This window comes from Strongylocentrotus purpuratus, unplaced genomic scaffold, assembly GCF_000002235.5.
Source record: "Strongylocentrotus purpuratus isolate Spur 01 unplaced genomic scaffold, Spur_5.0 spur5_scaffold_18, whole genome shotgun sequence".
In the NCBI taxonomy this organism is placed as follows: Eukaryota; Metazoa; Echinodermata; class Echinoidea; order Camarodonta; family Strongylocentrotidae; genus Strongylocentrotus; species Strongylocentrotus purpuratus.
Genome location: NW_022145603.1, coordinates 32247228 through 32269154, shown reverse-complemented (window position 1 = coordinate 32269154; position 21927 = coordinate 32247228). Strand labels below are relative to the sequence as shown.

The window sequence follows — 21927 nt, the reverse complement described above, 5'->3', positions numbered from 1 at the left end:
TGTATGCCATGTACAAATCCATTTGGAGAAAAAAAAAACTGAAAATGTCATGATTACATGTAAGCATGATCTGAATAAAATGTAGTTTTCATACGTTCTTTAAATAACGAGGAAATTAATTGTTATGAATAAAGATTTCTGCATTTTTCAGAAATGATTTTTTTTTTTCAGAAGAGCAAGGCATACAGTCAGTTGAATGTTTAGCAAGAATCAAAGTAAGGAGGACAGTATATTTTGATAAAGGGGAAAGGTATAGCCTAACGGGCACATGTAGGCACAACATGAACTATCGGAATATGTTAGTTTTCCCCTCTCGGATGGGCACGCTGTTCAATAACAAAGGGGACACATTTTCTTTGCTCCAAGGTTAATAATTGATTTGTTGATTTGTCATCCCTGTAATAGGTATTGCTTAATTAACATGCATATCGCCACACAATTGATATCTGTCATGTTCGCACGAGATACCAACACTTCGCTGTTTTACCCAAATGTGGGACGAAACGGATCTTGACATGATATTCTCAAATATTGCTTAGTGAAACATGTTTAGGTTAATGTAAACACAGTACCAGTTTAAAGAATTTTACCTTTACCTGATGAAAAACAAGAAGCAAGATGCCCGTACTAGGCTCACAATAACCGTTACTTTTCGGGTATATATATATATATATATATATATATTTTTTTTTTTTTTTTTTTTTTTTGGGGGGGGGGGACACACTTTATATACATAATTTAAAGGACAATAATTATGATTGAAAGATAGACAGATTGAGGACAGTCTTTGTCATAATCCACTCACAACATAATACTTTTACAATGCTTTTTACCTAAATGATCATTTGGTTTCACACCATATCACACCTTGACTTCCATGAAATTAATTGAATAATTATGTACGCTTTAGGATAACTGTTACGGAAACTGTCTCACTGCTCTCGTAACTGGATTTTAACACTCAGTCTCTTTCAATTTGTGCTTTCTCATTTTGTACGAGGCTCTAGTATCCCTCGAACATCAACATCACAAGACCATGGGTGATTATAACCAGGAAAAGAAGAGATGAGTCGATGGATTTCAGCTCCATTCATTAACTTTTATTTCGGAAGAAAGGCAGCTCAATCTTTAAAGTTGACAATGATACATCTAATCATGCTCTTTAGTCCTTGCCTTAAATTAGACATTTAAAGAAAATTACAAATCATTATAAACCAGAAAGCTTACAGATGACATTCGTATAAGTTTAAGGTCAACTTTGTATCGGACAACACGAAGTTAACACAAATTAAATCAGCTCTGAGAGACTGGAATATACCAGCGCTTTACCAGCAAATTTAGCACTGTTTTGATTATGTCACAAAACACACAAATCGTGCGTGATTATTAATATTAAACGCACACCATTTTAGAACAGTCTACCACAAGGGAATACTTTTACTATGCTTTTCTTTAGAATATGATAATTTGTTTTTACAGCATATCAAATATTGACTTCCATGACATGATCTATTTAATTATGTACGTTTGTAGGAATCATACATTAAGATGTAAAGCATTATGAATTGAATATGAATGAGAATTTACACCTTGAAATCCCTAAGTATATGTAGAGAACTAACACACCATATGTTAGCACTAGACTGATAAGTAGAAAGATACAGATACTTCTTTAAATGATATATAATGTCGACACTTGAAGAAAAATAAAGAAATATTCTTAAAACACGCTTTAAAAAAACCCGAAATAACAATTTTGAGTAAGTGCTATCGCTCTTTCCCGCTTGCAAAAAAATTATGTACAATTCGGAAAAAAATAACTAATTGATGATCATTTGTTTTACACTGTATAAAAGTTTAAAAATCAAGTAGGTATAGCATTGCTCAATTTGACATGTCGGATATACACAGAAAGAAAATGAGACCATGACAATAATGAAGTTTATACAACGCCTACTAAGATTCTTGCAACCTCAATGGTCAATTCTTGATAACATGACATGCACTAGAAGTACCATTGAACGGCATCATTCTCCAGCCGTGCAATTCCGTTTGATCCTTTCGCACCATTGCACTCTGACGTCACTAACGATGTACAAAGTATATTGTGAGCTAAGGGACGTCAGAGTGCAATGGTACTATGGTGCGAAAGGATCAAACGAAATCGCACTCCGCGTCATATTAAACATAAAGGTTTGTACGCGCGGCGCATGGTACGCGCGTGGTTTGCTGCCTGCTTAATAGTGCGCGCTCACTATCAGCAATTTCATCAATTGAAAACAAACAAAAAAATCGCTGAGATTTTGGCCTAGGAAAACTGTTTTAAAGGGGCACGTTCCCGCCAGTGTAGTTAACGCTGCTCTGGTGATCGCCATCTTGGTTCCGAAGATTGCATACAGCTGTCAAAGTACGCGCGGCCTGGCCTGCCTTCGCCAAGCCAGCTGATCGCTGCCGATCGTGACGTCACGAAAGTGGGCGGAAACAGCAGCCGAATCTTAGAGCCGAACTGCGATTGGTATTCTTCGGCACATGTATGCGATAATCGGCATTGTGCGGGCAATCGGAACATGCCATCTACTTAAGAGCCGTATTCTGTTGGTGTCAATAGGCAGCTAGCACCGTCCGCCAGCGGGTACGTATTTTGAACGCCCTTTGGAATACGGGGAACATGCCTCTTTAAGCCCGTTAACGCCCGAGGTGTTGTATAAAACAAATAGTGAATGGTCTTTATTCGTGCAATGGAACAATATTTTGCATTCGGTGAAAGATGAGACGCTCCATTCAACTCGGCTGCGCCTCGTTGAATATAGCGTCTCTTATCTTTCACCTCATGCAAAATATTGTACCATTGCACGAATGACCATTCATTATTGATTTTGTATAATCTATTTGTAAATAAATGGGTAATTATAAATATACAATGATTACAAGCACTTGTATAACTATCTTCAATTCAAACGATTAAATGAAAGATACCGAAAAATGAAACAATGTTTTAAAGGAAAAATATATGTTATAGGTTTGATTAAACAAATATGACTTATTTTCCTTCTCTGCCATTCAAGAACAGTCTATGTACAATTTTGTTAAAATAAATGAAATTTACAATAATTTACAAATAAGGCGCTGTTTTCAAGGAAATGATTCTTTGCTTTCAATTTCATTTTCATATTTAGTAGAATCAGTTGTAAAAAAAGCAAATTCTCGTCTGAAATTTTTGTACAGGTATCAAAGTTGTATGGATTTAAAAACAAGACGTACACTCTGTTTTGCTCTTATTCAATGTGTATTTGACTATGCTAACCCTGCATGGTATATTAACATAGAACAAAATGGTGAGATTTATCAACTGTTCTGGTCCAAGAACTCATGTTGGCTACAGCGAACTTTCTAAAGCTGGTTTTCTTGAAGTCGACCAAAGATCAAAACAACTCGTATTGCATCACATGCATAAAATATATCATACTAGGTCGAATCATTATATTCGATCCAACTTCAATCTTGTTACCGACTTACATGATATAATACAAGAAAAAGCCGATTCAACTTTAACTTACCAGAAAGAGTAGGTAGTATTGGAAAAAAAATATATTACAATGCCATAAAACATTGGAATTCCCTTCCCAATGGTGTAAAGTAAATAGCAAACTATGCTCATTTTAAGAGGAAATTAAAGGAATACCTAATACTTGAGAGTCAGATAAGAGAAGTAAATGACATGTTATATGATTGAAATTTGTATTCTTCTGCCGGTTCATACTTTTTCATTTTGTATATACTTATGTTTTCGTTATAGAAATTCTACAAATTCATCATTATTTTCCTCTTCTTCCTCCGCCTCTTTTTCTTCTTCTCCTTCTTCCTTTTCTTCTTGTACTTATTATCATTTATATCACCAGTTTAATGTTGTTATTATTATCTTTAATAAGTAATTCTTTAATTTTTCTTATCTGTCTGTAAATAATTATTACTATTTTAAGTTATTCATTTTATACATGTCTGTAAGGGACCCCACTGGAAATAAGCTCTCGAGCTTTCGTGGGTTATCCTGCTCAAGCTGACTTATTTCTGATCTGTTATTATTGTATATTGTTGTATGTTGGAAGCTTGTCGAATAAAAAAAAAATCAACGTTGCTAGCTAGGTAGGCCCCTCCCAAATGAACCCTACTATTATTGCTTACGTTCAATTGTCTAAATGATTGTATTGATCAAGGTGTCAAAATAAAGAAAAGATGACAGACTGCAACTTGTGCATAACCTAATAAATCATGTTGTGATTGCATCAATATTTAATACGATAGCAGCTCCTTAAGAAAATATTAACCCAAGGCAATTTGAATAGCCTTGTGCGTCACCTATTGAAAAGTGCGAACGTGACAATGACGTATTAAGTAAGCTGAACATGATTTACATGGGACATACAATAGGGTAATGGAGTTGCATTTGAGTTGAATTTTCTAAAATAGTTGCGGTCGTGTTATTTATATAATTGAATTTGTGTTTCCTTGTTGTGACTCACGGTGTACATATGCACATTCATTTGTTAGATACTGCTGCATGGAAATCTATATCAACTGTGATTAGATATGTATAGAAATATGTCATAATGAAATTATGAATTATGGATACGGATTAAGCCGGTTTGTCATAAAATTAATGTGTAAAAATAGGCATATAGAAACTATACAATGTAAACAACTGGGAAAAAGGGAAATAATAGAATTTTAAAATAGTCTACATGGTCTATGTACAATTCAGTAAGTAGATAAGACATTTACAATACTTTATGAATAAGGCACTGTATTGATTTGCTTTCACAGTCAAATATATTTTGATTTCTAAATATGTCTACATGTAAACGTTGTTAAGTAGGCCCCTATTGACAGTTATAAATCTTCCGCAATGCTCACTAGGCGTGTTTATACAATGTAGATAATCAAAATAGAAGCAAACTTTAATAGAACACTCCTTTTAAACTAAAGTATACATTCTTATTACATATTATCACCCCTCTCTCTAATCAGTTTAGTCTATGTACAATTCAGTCACAAGAAAATAACATTACAAATATTTTGTGAATGATACTAAATTGATGAAAATAGCCCTGTACAGCTTAAGAAGGTATGAAACTGAATCAAATTGATATTAAGAATTCGCATGAAGCTAACATTTATATAAAGATTCATGTTTATAGCCGTGGCAATCAATAATGAGTATGAGATCGTGTATGAATACGAGACAATACAATATCGCAATTTCTTTGTTTGTTTGTTTAAAAAAAAAATCTGCATTCAATAACGTAATGCAAAATAATTGAATATTACACTAACAATGTATTTACAGATATTACAATTTTCTTTTTAAACACATCAAGAAAACACACATTTGTGACATTTTAATTTTACAATTAACAGGCTTCCCCTTTAACGAACAGGGGGTAATATTTGGGGGGAATTGTCCTGGGGTAATTATCCTCGGGGGTAGGTTTCCTGGGGGATTGTCCAGGGGGTAATTGTCCTGATACGCTCTGAACACTTGCAGACCCTATGCACCCATACAAATCGTGTCCAGACACCTACCCCCTGGACATCCACCCCCTGGATAACCACCCTCTAGGACAACTACCCCTAGGAAAACTACCCCAGGACAACTACCACCTAGGACAACTACCCCCAGCCAACTACCCCTAGGTGTAATTATCCTCGGGGGTAGCTTTCCTGGGGGATTTTCCGGGGGTAGTTGTTCTGGGGCAGTTGTCCGAGGTAGTTGTCCTAAGGGGTATTTGTCCTAGGGGGTATTTGCCTGGGGTAGTTGTCCTAGGGGGTAGTTGTCTACGAGTAGTTGCCTGGGGTAGTTGTCCTCGGGGGGGGGGGGGGGAGTCGTCCAAGAGGGTGGTTGCCTAGGGGGTAGTTGTCTGGGGGTAGTTGTCCGGGGGTATTTGTCCGGGGGTAGTTGTCCTAGGGGGTATTGTCCTTGGTTTTTTTGTCTGGGGTAGTTGTCTAGAGGGTAGTTGTCCTAGGGGGGAGTTGTCTGGGAGTAATAATAATAATAATAGTGGGTTCTTGTATAGTGCTCATGTCAGTCAGATTTGACCCTCCTGGCGCTCCCGATTATTACCCTGGCTTTAGCACGGCTGCCATACGGCGCTCTAGGTACCCATTCACTTCACCTGGGTGGATTGTGGCAGATTTAGACCAATGTCTCGCCAAAGGACATTAGTGCGGCGGCGGGACTCGAACCGCGGACCTTGTTATCGACAGTCCAGCGACAGTCCGGGGGTAGTTGTCCTAGGGGGTAGTCGTCCTAGAGGGTGGTTGCCTAGGGGGTAGTTGTTCTAGGGGGTAGTTGTCCTAGAGGGTGGTTATCCTAGGGATGGTTGTCCGGGGTGGTTGTCCAGGTGGGTAAATTACCATTCTTACAATATATAGATAGTGATTACTCATCGAATATTTACAACTTATTAAGTTTTTCCAAATGGCAAAATCATTATACAAACGATACCCGTGCCAAATTTTGCACACTGGATACAAAATATATACAGTAGTCATACAAATCGAAACAAATTTTGCCTTCACCACAATTTAGCCTTAAACACTCATTCTATTTTAGTATTCCTTTATATGACCACATATTTATGAAATGTACCACTATTGAAAATTTCAGCTGTTAGCACAAACATATACCAACTTTTGTCTAATTGGTTGTAATTCCAATACAAAAGCACAACTTTAACATTTACATTCAATTTGAAATCAAATACTCTTTTGTCAAGTAATCATTTTTATTTTATTTTTCTCACTGACATCTTCATTTTCGAAATGACATCCAAACAAGTTATATAAATTCATTCAAAACCTTCAACTTTATGTCATAAATCACTGTTTTCTTTAAACTCCTAAGTGTCAATGAAGACAACCTACTTTTCGCCAGGAAACTCAGGTGGATCACAACACAGAACACGGCCCTTATTACATAATATTAGCAAACTGTGACAAGATACACTGTGTGCATGATATGTAGACTGCTAGATCAGGCAGATTTCCACCTGTGTGTTCAACTGTACCTAGCACGACTGCTTATATTGAAATATAATCTCATAACATTCTATTGATAAGGATGGATATAAAGTCGTCTAGAGTTTTTGAAATTCAAGTTTGAGCGTTGATAACTCTCTTGTTAAGCAATGTATATTCCCCTTTACTATGATGCTCCATTTTTAAATATTACGTAATCATGGAATGTGCAGTACACCTGAATATTGGGCCAAGACTAAAGACTTAAGTGAGGTCTTGCACAATAAATTGTTAATGTCAACAGTAAATGTTGTATTTGTTTGGAGGATTGACTGTGTTTTTAATGATAATATCTGAATCAGTCGATTCACACACATTTCATCTTCAAACAAAATAAAGATAAATGAAAACAGCATATTATACTTCGCAAATGACAACCTCGTAAAAATCATTCAAAACATGTTTTCAAAGTATAGGATAATACACCATTGGCATTCATAGACGGGCGCATCAATATAACATTGTCAATAGCCTGAAGAAGCCCAATGGACGAAATATTATTTCACCTATTAAGCAGAGGGCCAGAGTCAGGAAAGAGGGGTATTTGCTTGCCACATGACTTCCTTTTTATTGATGTTAATTACAGTAATCAATTAAACCCCCAATTCAGCTTTTATCAGAACTGTATGTAAGTCAGTCACACTACGGGTTGATCTATTTCTCCATTTCATCATGCAATCCGTCGTAGCCTTCTCGTAGTTGTTGCCCTTTTCTACGACAATGTTCCTGGCCTGGGTAAGATCGATTCCAAGCATTACGCTAAACGTGTCGTAGGCACCGCTGGGAATCTTTGTTGCCAACTTAAATAGCATTTCGTCGGTCACTCTCCTGGTTAGATATAAACAAACATATAAATAAAATAAAAAATAAAGATCGTAATTTAATAAAAACTTACGTTTTGTGATAGGAATGTATGTCACCGCATTCAGTTTCAATGAATTAAAAAAATATATATATATTATCTGTCTTTTTTGGTGAAATGTTATCATTCATTAACATAAGACAAAGAGGATCATTATGGGGGACAAATAGTCGCCGATAAGCCATTGTTTGCTATATAGAGTGCGCAAGTAGCTGTAAGTAGTGCAGCGGGGCTTTAAAGTTCGTAGATGACACTGTTGGTATGAGACTTCGATAAAAATGTATGTCGCACAACGTGTGCGCAGCTTACAATCGACACTCACTGTATGACACCATAACTAATAAACAAAAATTTCTCTCCCTCTTATTTTTATAGCAAATTCTTGAAATTTCGAAAAAGTGATTGTGTGGAAATAATTAAAAATCTGATAGGTAATCGAAACTATGAATATTATCGTATACCATTTATATTGCAACAGGATAATTGCAGAGGCGAACCAAGATAGTGTTTTTCGCTTGCTTGTGTGCATTAATGTACACTTTTGGGTGCAGCGGATCTCGTGGTGTAGCCTGTCAAACTGCCAGCCCGCTTGCTTACCACCACAGACTGTGATCCGCCCAGAGTGTGGCGGGAGGTTTGTGTGGAAGTTGTGATTTCGGTTGGGATAGACTCGTCAAAGCCTTCCGACTTCCGATGTGCGTTAAATTGACGATTTATTCATTTATTTGCTCCTCGGTATTTTTAGTTTCATTAAGAATAAAATACTGTTTAATGTTCAATTTGATGTTCTAAATCGTAATGACAATCTTTACTGTTGATCTAGTTAAGATTAAGAAGTTATTAAAATTGATAGTATTCGCATTATAACATTAACATTGTAGGTTTGAGCCTATTCAACTTTCATAATTGGTTTCATTATTTGTTTTTGAAATTTGTCTCTGGTTCTGGTTAAATTCCCGTGGGCGAGGGGTAACTTTTAAAAATAAATAACCCCTTGTTCCTGGCCGCTAATGTCAAGACTTGTGTAGGCGGCCATTTTTTCCCGCATGAGTTTGACGAATTACTTGAAGAAAAAAACAATATTTTTGTTCGAGAGTACTCACCGGTTTGGAGATCTAGAACCTTAGAATTCCTCAAGAACATGTCTGTAACTCTTTCAAGCCCTGCCAGCTTCAAGGCATCTGCGAGAGCTGGTCGTTCTTCTGCATCTGTCTGGTTATCTCGCCAATCGCGGAGCATCTTCAATGTACCATCATACGTCACATGCTGGTAACGGGTGTTCGTGGCTATGTACCTCTCAATTTCGGCCGGATCAAAACCAAGGGCCTTGCCGAGAGAGTCTATTTTCGTGTTGTCTGGGATGCGACGCGCCACGTTTTTTAAGATGTCATCAAAATCCTCTTCCCGTTCGAGATGACTCCTTCAAAAACATGTAGATAACATTACTCAGTATGTGGACTCAGTATTGAACTATTCTAGCCGTTTAACTGATCTGAAACTGTCTATAGGTTACACTAATGGTTTATTATGTAGTGAAGAGGCCTCTATACGAGATTCCGGGAGCCATGAACATGTATCGAAACTCCTCAGAAAATCCAGGAAGTACTCCTAAGACATGTAATAGTTTTACTCTGAAGCTAAACAAATGCATAATGCTCATTGTATTACTTGCAGTCTGTAGTCATCTTAGTGATAATAATGCAGAGCCTTTAGAATATTGTTAGAGGAATAGTAGGAAGATGTTGATGTTAAAGAAGAAGATAGTATGGTGATGATGATAATGATGAAGCAAAAGAAGAGGACGAAGCAGAAGAAGAAAACAGAGAAATGAAGAAGAAAAAGAACGCGAAGAAGAAAAATGAAGAATTAGTAGTAGGATAAGAATAACAAGAACAAGAGCAGAAGAACATGAATACAAACATTAGCAACACCAACATGAATAAGAAGAATACAAAATAGAAATGTCAGTATATTCCAAATAGATGGACAATACAATCAGTATTACTTAAAACTTATCCTAGGTTAAAGTTCAGACTTCAAGCCAGACAATTGAAATTATTTCATTCGATTCTTATTTTTAACCATCATGCACGGCTGTCCAGAGAAATTTTCCTGTTGGGGACCGGGGTAAAATGCAATGAATTATTGAGATTTTTTTGCATTATCAATCTTTTTATTTTATTTGTGGGGTTGCCCCCTACCCTAGCCCCCGCTGCGTACAGTCGTGATTCAGTGGCAAAGCAACGAGCAGAATTGACAAAAGACTTAACTCCGTTTCATTGACAATCAGCCATGCATAAAGTATTTCGTCTATGTGTGATCGTCAACGAAACGGAGTTAAGTCTTTTATCAATTCCGTTTGTTGCTACGGCAGGCAGCCAGTGAAAACGAATTCGTTTAATAAAATTATAGAAATGCAAGCATCACTTTGAACAAACAGAACTTTGTTATTCCTGGCTCATTTTTCCTGATTAAGGTGTCATATTAAAAAGCAAAAATGAACTTTCTAGAAATGTGAATTTTTCTTCGAAATTCAGATACCGCCCGCCAAATGACTTTTTGGTTTCCTTCCTTCAAATTGCTTTTAATCCCTTATGCGTGAAATACGCATCACATGGGGTCGCATCAAATGAAACAGGATGATCTAAGCTTGACAGATATGTGTCATTTATTCATTATATTGTGATTAAGTTATGATAAAACATTAAGTTATGATGATTCTCGGTTTCGTTTGTTTCTGAGTCGCACTGTATTATTTCAGTATTGTTGGAAAAGGGCAAGGCTCAAGTGGTTCATACTATTGAATTTACAAGTTATTACAACAGTTTTTAAATAATGAAACATTTGTTTACACATTATAAAGAGTACAGGGCAAATGGGAGGGGACCTCCCAATATGCGTCACAGAGTGGCCAATTTGGGTTTGAACGACCGCACCTTTCAAAAATGATAACTTTCTTGTTTTGTATCGGTTTTCGCCCAAACTTTCCCGACTTTTTCTCTTATTTGTCTGCTTCTAACAAACCAACTTGATACCAGGGTGGACTTCCTCTTTAGCCCTAGCAGTGTGGGGGGGGGGGGGGGGGGGGCGCTACGGTTCGTTCGTTTTTTTTTTCTTCGAACATGTACCACCCACAACATTAAGAGGGGGGGGGGTGGGTTGAATACACCCCCATCCTCCTCCCTCCCTTTTTGAGTATTAATTAATTATTATTCGTTCCTCTCTTCAAATATGAGATGCTTTGTAAATCATCAGTTTGTTTTCGCGAGGGAAACCTAAAAGGGCAATTTAACCCTAGTAATAAGGTAATTTGTATGAAAGCAGAAAAAAACAGAACATAACGGCAAAAGTTTGAAATGAATCGGACCAATAGTAAGGAAGTTATGAATGTATGAAATATGACATCACTAAGTCTATGCGAATCTGAAATTGGTAGTTTGATTAGTAGATTATAACCTAGGAGATGAATAACTCTTCCATTTGCCGTGTATACAAATATCAATAATTTCTGTTTCTCTCGTAAATTTCTTCTCCCTTGGGGCACTACTTAAAATATATTATAGATAGCATACAAGCATAGGTCTTCTAAAAAGAATAGACCCCCCTGAGCCATGAACAAATTTTGGTCATTTTATGTTGGAACAGATAGGAAAGTAGTCCGGCACTACATCACATTGACGTTATATACCGCTTTAGCCAATTTCAAGTGCCATTTCATAGTGATTACAACTTTCACAAATTCATATCTTCATTACATTTAGTCAGATTTAATTGAAACTTTCATCAGTTTGCTTCTCTGATTTGTCTGCTTTCGTTTAGAGTAGTTGTCCATTAGGTTGGATGTCCCTTCAATCTAATTAAGTCCAACCTTGACCCATTGATGTGTTTCTACGTGATTGATCCGAGTACTCTGACATGCTCAAAATGTCGTCATTTGGTCAAAGAATATCAACTACATTTAATATTCGTATGGAAAGAGACAATGTGATTTCGCCGAACTCTTATAAATCTTATTCCGCTCTTTCATTTCCTTCTGTGACGTAACGGGGATATGACTATACACCTTTCAGTACAAATCAGAATTGTAGTCACAATGGGCGTTGGTAGAGACATTGCAAAAGCATTGTACCAGAACGCAAACAAAATCTCGGTTATACCTTTTTGATATAGGCTGACATATAGTTGATATCTGAGAACAATATCGATATTGTTCCCTAAGTTTTGGCTTATCGCATCAATGAGATTTTAATCACGAATGATTAAAAAAGCAGATTAGCTATTAAGAACAAGTCTAACCTTGCTGTAGACGTAAGAACTTCACCGACTGCTGCTGATGCTCCTTGAGGAGGAATGTCGACTACTGTAGATGCCACCGGTCTCGGATATGTGGAAGTTGTGTTCCTTAGCGATGGCTTGATTATTCCTGATTTTCAGAGAGGGAAATGATCGAGTCGAAATGCTTTATATCATGTAGTTTTTAAAAAATCTTCATATGTTCCTTTGTCACCTTCTCTGCATTTACAATGAAATAAAGGTAACTTTCTAAATCCTATCTCTATCAGAGGCCGTAATGATCAAATGAATTTAAAAGGATTGCAATCTAAAAAAAATTGAAATGATAATAGTTTGTTTGTAATTAGGGCTATTTGAGGAGTTGAATAATTTAGAAAGTTATAATAGGGAAATGCTTAGTTGTTTCCTACATCAGACAGAATTTTCGGACTCTCTTCCCTCCCCCTATGATGTAGATAAGGTTGAAAAGGTTTTGGGCAAATACTCCCATGCCTTTAGCATATCTGATCATGATATAGGGCGAAGTAGTATCATCAAACACACTATCCCCCTCAATGATGTTTCTGATTGCAAGTCAGTTAATTTCTTCAAAAACAAAAGTTGAAGTAGTTTCTTTATCTCAAATATGTATAGTTACTTATCTCATGTTTATATTTGTGTTATATGTTTTTTGTTTTCTGTTTTTTGTTTCTTTTTTATTCATGTTTTTTTTAATCTTTGTTTTTGTTTATCTTTGCTTTACATTATGCAATGAATGCTTTGGAAACTATGCTTGTACAAGGTCTAAGGGCTTTATTTATGTAGTTCCCCATTTCATTTCTACATTTGTTCATGAATAGTTTTGTATCTTTTGTATCAATGTAATTTGTAATCGAGAATGAAATAAATGAGAATTCAATTCAATTCAATTCAATTCAATGATACACAGCCATTTCGGGAGAGGTACCGGCGGATCCCTCCCTCAATATACGAAGAAGTGCGTGTACACATTAGGTCTATGCATGAATCAGGCGTCATTAGGGAATCATTCTCCCAGTATGCAAGCCCTGTCGTTCTTGTTCGCAAGAAAGATGGAACTTTGAAATTTTGCATTGATTTCCGCCAGCTTAATTAGCGCACAATCCGCGATTCATATGCTTTGCCAAGAATATATGACACGCTCCAAATACTCCATGGTGCAAGGTGGTTTAGCCCCGGCCGCCCCCCCCCCCCACTCAGTGTTATTTAGGGTACGCATATGCGTGTTCCAACCGACCCCCCCCCCTTTTCAGCAAAAGTCCGGTGTGTAAAGTCAATACGGCTCGACCTTTTACTTTTGTATACGAGCCTTTTTCAGCATCCCCCCCCCCCCTTTTCAGCAAAAGTCCGGTGTGTAAAGTCAATACGGCTCGACCTTTTTCTTTTGTTACGAAAAGGACATTTTGGCAACACGCATGCGGTCATTTTGAAACCTGAGTGGGGGGGGGGCCGGGGGTTTAGCTCCTTGAACCTGAAATCTGGCTACTGGCAGTTTGAAGTTGATGAGAAAGAAAAGCACAATACTGCATTTGCACTTCTCCTTCCGCTTGGATTGTAGGAGTGCAATCGCATGCCTTCCGGACTTTGTAATACTCGCAGCACTTTTCAAAGCGCGATGGAGAAATGCCTAGGAGAATTGAATCACATTTGTTGTGTCGTTTATTTAGATGATATAATAGTGTATGGTAAGACCATCGATGAACATCTTGTGAGGCTCGAAGCTGTAATTGCTCGCTTGGCGAAACATGGGTTTAAGCTTAAGTCGTCAAAGTGTAAATTGTTGCAAACAAGAGTTAAATATTTGGGTCACATCATTTCAGAAAGAGGTATTAAAACTGACCCATACAAAATTGAATCTCTAAGAAGTTGGGCTACCCCGGCCTACTTGTGTCCGCGAAGCTCGTTCTTTTATTGGATTTGCTAACTATTACAGGAAATTCATCCCTGGATTTTCTAAGATAGCCACACCTCTGTATGATCTCATGGGTGGACTCCCTAAGAAGAAAGGTACCGGTAAGAACCCCCCACATATGCATAATAGTTGAGGAGTATGAAGAAAATCAAGTATAACATAACCCACCACGTACGAAAGTATAAGACTTGGGTTCCATGCAGGCCCTATTCTATGTCAGTGTGTACAGGTGGGTCAACTAGTCTACACATGAGTGACTTTTATCTATATTAAAGATGCATCAATGGCTCTCATCGGGAATGTTACACCATTCGGCTGTTTATCAAATAACAGGTGTTATCAATCACCAGAATTAGCCTTCAGTTTTATGACCAACAGGCCTTATGTAATGCTTCGCATTTTTCACCAACCAACGATCACCCAGAATCATTTCGCATGCAAATGTTCTTGCCCATACAAAGCCGTTATTTAATAACCTGAATATGTTGAATATATTTGATTTCTCTGATTATGACATTGCAATGTGTATGTAATTATATTTTGAAAACTATAAACCACACAGTATTTCAGATTTTTTTTTGTTATAATGCCGATATACATTTTTATAACACATGTGGAACTTCAGACTTTCATTTACCAAAATACGCATCTCACCAGCTAAAAATTGTATTTTTTTCAAAGGGCCCAAACTCTGGAACAGTTTACCGTTATATATCAAATCTGGTCCATCACTAAATGTTTCTTGAAAGAGATATAAAACCTAATTATTACTCAGTAGATGTTTTGTCCAGATTACCTTTATGATGTATATTATGTTGTGTGCGTATCCTTGTAATGTTTATTATTTTGAATTTATATCTATGCGATATTGTATGTTATTTTATTTAAATGTTTTTTCATGATGAATGAAATAGATTCGACTACCTATCTATATGGACAAGTTATTATCTTACATTTCCCTCACTCAAAGACTATCCGAGAGACTAACTAATGTGACCATAGGTTTTCTGCGTGGGAGATTTGTTTTAATAGAGAGCAAAATAGTTTTTGGTGGGGTACCAAGCCTTATATACCTACCAAACTTGATTTTGATTGCAGCCGTAGGGATGTTATGTAGTCCACACTTGAGTGACTTTCCCTTGTAGCAGTCTTTAAGCAGTTTCTTCTTACTGCACTTGGGACTCGGGCACGTAAACCGCACATCATACTCCATCCTTCTAGCCCAGTGCTGAATAAGGCTATCAAGGGTTTCCGTTACAAAGTCCATCACCTGCCATAAATACACAAACAGCCCCAAGACAGATGTTTTATCTTTAAATTAATTTTGGCTACTTCAAGCTAACCTAACTGTTATTTAAATTCACATATCATAGTAGATGGATCTACAACGAAACTGTCATTAGAATGATGCATTGATAGCACGTCACATTGGTTTATATTGTCTCTTAACCTAACAAAGTCCGGGACACATGAACATTCATTGCCGATTTGGGTGAAGACAAATAAATGGTCCGCTCAACTTCCTGATCCATAAACAGTATATTTATTTCCAGGTTTGGTTTCCAATATATCTCGACCAAAATTAATAATGAACTATTCTTTTGTAAGTTCATTTACAATTGTCCATAAACCTACTGACAAAGAACGGTCTGAGAAAGGTGTACCATTTTGATGAAACACAAAGTTTCACAGATTGATAGCTGAACTGTGTTACCACATAAACTAGATGTAAAATATGGCTTATATTAACTGTTTTGTCTAACTTTACTCTCCTCCAATCTAACATGACTCAAAGAAATCAATTACAGTTAAAGTGCGGTTCATAGAAAATCACAAATATGGCAAATAGCGAAGAAACTGGTAAGCTAATAGATGGCCATCATGCAAGTTTTAAGTCAACTACATATCGGGTGATTTATAAAATTACAAATAAAACAACCTCCATAGCATCTGGTACATGCGAGAGGTTCGCCGGAAAAACAACGATGTTTTAATGCCGTCACTACACAGGATAGGGGTTAATGAACAATCAAAGAAACCACACTTTCAAATTAAAAACCTCCGGAATGATAGCATGGATGTAATTTGTTCCCTCTTTAAACGCCGATCATGCCGCGGTGTATGCAGCTGAAAATAAAATGCGTTTACAAGCGACGGATTCCCTTCTTTTTATCCTCGCTTTTTTCATCAGAATAATACCATGCACGGGGTTTAGAGTGAGGCAATAGATTACAAATTTCGCCTGAGGGTATTGAAATAAGAAAAGAACTCAAGAAAAGATGACAAAACAGGCACTGAAATTGTGTGAGATGTCATGGGACATCGTCTGCTTGTGCACATCATGTTCAACATGAGACGTCATATCTCAGCAGCGACCGGGGAGATTTTCAGGCGCTATGTCTGGGCTGTATCTAAGCGTTTTTTAATTGTTAATATTCATTACTTTGAATTTGCAATAATGACATTAAAGTTAGTTTTTTAAATCAATGAACCTTCTCTTTAACTCTGCATAACTCACGTAAAAGTCGTATTTTGTCGTTTATAGTTAAACTTTTTTTTTGGAAAAACCTATGCAAGTCATGTATTATGTACGCTTCTTAAAGGCATCGTTTAACAATGTTAACTCTGAGATGCATGGCCCTACGTGTCATCAGTGTCTGTGATATGGTGTAATATTGACGCCCTAAACAAATTGCGCTTCAAAATGATCAGTGCCCCCCAAAAGTAACCCCCAAAAGTAAAAGTCTTTGAGTGATCAATTTTACCATACTCATTTTCCCCAATAGTCTTTAGTGTTATAAAAACCGTTAGGAAAACGAAATGAAATTTCGATTTCCAATCGTAAATATCTTGATAATCAGACAGGCGATCGACTTGTAAAAGTCATGGGATTCCTGACTGACCTAAAGGTAGATAGTTATGATTGCAGCATGAGCTAAATTCAGGATTTTGTTTCAGCTCCTGAGGCTACATTACCGAGTCACTTTTAGTTACATTTAGTCTAAGTCAAACTATTTATTCGCGGTCCCAACCGAATTGACTAAATGCAGAGTTAACTGTAGTTTCTATTATAAATAAACGTTCTATGACACATCCAAAAACTGTTTAAATTCCATGGTTTAGAGGCTAAGATTTAAACTGGCAGACTTAAGCAAGCTACCAGTTTTCCAATCGAACACAAACAAGATTTTGTGAACGCGCAAATATCAGAGAACTGGTATGCGCCTCCGTCTCTGTTGATGTCTATTGTGTAGTTATTGAAACCATCCTGATGAGCTACCTACCTCTTTGACAGCACTTGGAGCTGGAGGTGTATTACTATCCCCATCATGATCAGAATCAGCTACCGCTCCTCGGAATACAGTGACCTGACATGTTCAGCACCAAAGGTAAAGGGGAAAAGATTAAGAAATTAATAATATGATGGTGTGTAATTGTGTACAGTTTCCTTCAATTTTGTGAGGGTCATTTACTCCTTTTTTTTAATAAATTTATTTTATTCTGTGTGCGTTTTTTTAAAGATTATGCTCCTCAGCGCACATAAACTGATTTGTAAGAGAGCAATAATTGCATTATACAATTAAAATACGATCTAAAACTACAAATTATCGAATAACAAAATATAACAAAACATTACAAAACAAAACGAGAACAAAAAGATAAATTATAAATAGAAACATTTATTAGGCTTGTGATCATATCTTAAATACATTTATCAGCTAAGAATGTATGTGTTTTTAATACAAATTAAAACACTAAAGGTGAGATATTATATATGAGGTTTCGCTTTTCAGATTACAGGACTAAGAACCACACCTTGAACTGAATAGGTAACGTTTCAGGGTTACACAATGCAATTCTTTAAAATGAATAAGCGCCCCGAAGAGCTTTTGATTCTCTACGTATGGTGTGATTGACTTCAGGAGATTGACTATGACATTGCCCGGTGGAGGCTATTTATTGCCTATGAAGGGATCCGATGTGCGGCCTCAAAAAATGTACCTACAATTCAGTATCTCCACCATAAAAAAAAGTAAAAGGTATTGCTGACGCTTGCTCAGACCTTGATAGTTGCTTCACGAGGAGGTAACATCTCTAGTAAGGCATGATGCACTTCATCAACCATAAGACTGATGTGCCGATAGAAAAGATTCACTGGTTGTGCATCTCTTTCACGCATCCATCTGACTGTTCTCGCCATCAACCGATGAAACAGACCATCTGTGTAAATAGCAAACAAGAGAGATGACCAACATATTATGGCTAGTGACGTTGTGAAAGCCAGCTCAAAAAGATTTCTTAGCTGCGCTAATACTTCAAGACAATTAAATATTTCTGAGAAACAAAATACAAGTTTCCAAAAAGATGGACTAAACTCCGACTATTAACATGGTAATAACTATGTCTAGTGGTTTGTACACCTAACCGCCCTGACACGTTCTTTTACAATACATTATTCTACATTTGCCACTCTCCACCCAGGGGTTATAAGGGTACCGGCAGGGAAGGATTCATTGATTTGCTGGGAGCAACCTACAATCAGTAACACAGCAGAGCCGGGGTAATATTGGAGCACCTTGAGCACCTTGCGTGGTGGATATGTGCACTCTGATATTATACAAATATACACTGCCTTGAGAGGTTCTGGTTAAAACTATGCAAGAGGTGACCCAGATAGCAAAATGTTATGGGGCCCATATGGGTTTTATCTGGTTACAACTGGGCTGGCCCACTTGGCCCAGATGGGCCAGCCCATCTCTTGCCCACTTGGCCCATTTGGCCCAGATGGGTCCCAGATAGGCCCCATGTGGGGCCCAGCAATCTGCACCCGGGTTATAGAAGGGCCCCAGATGGGCGGCCCAGATTGTACCCACTTGGCCCAGATGGGCCCACGTGAAACCCAGATGTACCCCACAATTGGCCCATCAATATACACAAGGGTTACCTATTGGGCACCAGATGGGCCATATGTGGGTTTTATGTGGGACCTACCACATTCTATATATGGGTCAAGTGGGTTCTATATGGGCCCCATATGGGCTATAAGCGGGTTTTTATATGGGATCCATATGGGCCAATGTGGTTTTAAATGGGCTTCATATTGTTTAAATGGGTTCCTATTTTTCCAAGTTGAATTCATTTATCCCATTTCAATTTCCAGGGTTACCAGTTTTAACTGGACCAGTCGTACCATTTGGCACAACTTTCAACCACTGATTGAAAGCTCCAATTAGCAGACATAATTAGTAGGTTATGTAGCACTTGTACTAATTAAATTGGTCAATGGCAACAACACATCGTCTAACATTTCCAATGTAAAGGTATTGGTGTTAAGAAGACTTGGTTGTGAAAAGACATTTCCATATACTTGTATTTTATTGAATCTGTTTTAGATTATAGTTAGTGTTTTTTCTAATTCATGTTTAATTAAATGTAATTTAAACAAAGTAGTGAAATTTCCTAATAATTGGCAATTTACATTTTGTAGTATTTTCGAAATGAATTGCAAATAACTAAATCATCAGTAATTAAGAAATATCCTGTAAATTTAGATAAATTGTTAAAAAAAACATAGATGTGCCCGCACCCCATACTCATTATGCAAATGATGGGATATATTTGTGGGTTTTGGGTGGGAAGGCCCATCTGGTATACATCTGGTTTTCAGCTGGGCGAAGACAATGTTCGACGTGCGATTTTCACCACTAAAAACCCACATGGAGCCCATATGGGCCCAATATGTGTTGGTACTTGTGGGTTCTGGATGGGAAGGCCCATCTGGTATACATCTGTTTTTTATATGGGCCACGTGGGCTCCGTATACCTGTGGGTTCTTGGTGGGAAGGCCCATCTGATATACAGTGCGTCCCAGAAAAAACGAAACCGAGAAGTATCGATGTTTTATCATAACTTAATCACAACCATAATTAATGAATGATACATATTTGGAAAGCTTCGAGTCTCCTCTTTCAGTTGATGCTACTCACGTGATGCATTTTTCACGCATGAGTGATTAAAAGCAATTTGAAGGAAGGAAACCAAAAAGTAGTTTGGCGGGCGGTATCTGAATTTCAAAGAAAAATTCATATTTCTAGAAAGTTCATTTTCTGCTCTTTCATATGATACCTCAATCAAGAAAAATGAGCAAGGAATAACAAAGTTCTGTTTGTTTAAAGTAGCCCTTACATTTTCATAATTTTAACAAACGAATTCGTTTTCACTGGGTGCCTGCCGTAGCAAAAAGCAGATTTGACAAAAGACTTAACTCCGTTTCGTTGACAATCAGCCATGCATGAAGACTCTCATCTACGGCTGATTGTCAACGAAACGGAGTTAAGTCTTTTGTCAATTTTGCTTGTTGCTACTGCAGGTAGCCAGTGAAAACGAATTCGTTTATTATGGAAATGCAAGCACTACTTTAAACAAACAGAACTTTGTCATTCCTCGCTCAATTTTCCTGATTGAGGTGTCATATGAAAGGACAGAAACTCAACTTTCTAGAAATGTGAATTTTACTTCGAAATTCAGATACCGCCCGCCAAATGTATTTTTGGTTCCCCTCCTTCAAATTGCTTTTAATCACTCATGCGTGAAATATGCATTATCTGAGTAGCATCACATGAAAGAAAAGACTCTATAAGCTTTCCAAATATGTATCATTCATTAATTATAGTTGTGATTAAGTTATGATAGAACATCGATACTTCTCGGTTTCGTTTTTTCTGGGACGCACTGTACATCTGGTTTTCAGCTGGGTGAAGACAATCTTCGACGTGTAATTATCACCACCAAAAACCCACATGGGGCCCATATGGGGCCTATATGTGTTGGTACTTGTGGGTTCTGGATGGGAAGGCCTATCTGGTATACATCTGGTTTTTAAATGGGCCACGTGGGCTCCGTGTACCTGTGGGTTCTTTGTGGGAAGGCCCATATGGGATACATCTGGTTTTCAGCTGGGTGAAGACAATCTTCGACGTTCGATTATCACCACCAAAAACCCACATGGGGCCCACATGGGGCCCATATGTGTGGGTTCTGGGTGGGAAGGCCTATCTGGTATACATCTGGTTTTTAGCTGGGCCCAGCCGATGTTCGAAGTGCGATTTTCACAAACAAAAACCCACATGGGGCCCACATGGGGCCCATATGTGTGGGTTCTGGGTGGGAAGGCCCATCTGGTATACATCTGGTTTTTGTATGGGCCACGTGGGTTTTAGTCAGCCCATACAAAACCCAGATGGGCCCCAGATATTTTGCTATCTGGGGACTCCAATAGTACAATTTGCTGGGGGGGGGGGGCACAGCCCCCGAAGCAAATGGTTCTTTTGAGGTCACCGAGGCCCATAGTTTAACCAGTACCTCGAATAGAAGGCATGGTATATTTGTTTTATATTCTGCATCAAAAAAATATTTTTAAAAAAATTTAAAAAAATTAGAACAAAAAAAATGTTAATTTTTATCTAAAAAGAATTAAAATATTTTGTTTTCATTAAATTAAGATTTGAAAAAAAAAATGTCTTCAATTAAAAAAAAAATTCACATTTTTTTCAACTCCCAAATAGTAAACCAAAATAGTACTCTCATATAATACTTTCTAAAAAAAAGGTCAAATATTTCTGATCAGGTGACGAGCTCTCAACCAATCAAAAGTCAACAAATTTTTGATGCAGGATATAATATCCAATATTGATATTATCATTATTATTAAAGCAAATGAAAAGAATACTGTAGACAAATCTGATACCAAAACAATATCATGAATAGT

At 37.3% G+C, this 21927-nt stretch overlaps 1 protein-coding gene across 1 annotated transcript in view; it reads right to left on the bottom strand.

Annotated features, from left to right (window-relative positions):
* Positions 1-14439: 14439 nt before the first annotated feature.
* The window catches only part of LOC593992 (ankyrin repeat and KH domain-containing protein mask-like), a 40754-nt gene continuing 33266 nt past the window's right edge, over positions 14440-21927 (bottom strand). Inside the window, exons 18-21 of the mRNA XM_030988942.1 lie at positions 18223-18380; positions 17444-17527; positions 15237-15429; positions 14440-14474 (exon numbers count right to left, since the gene is read on the bottom strand). Of these exons, the coding sequence (XP_030844802.1) occupies positions 14440-14474; positions 15237-15429; positions 17444-17527; positions 18223-18380 (470 nt within the window). The remainder of the gene's footprint in view (positions 14475-15236; positions 15430-17443; positions 17528-18222; positions 18381-21927) is intronic.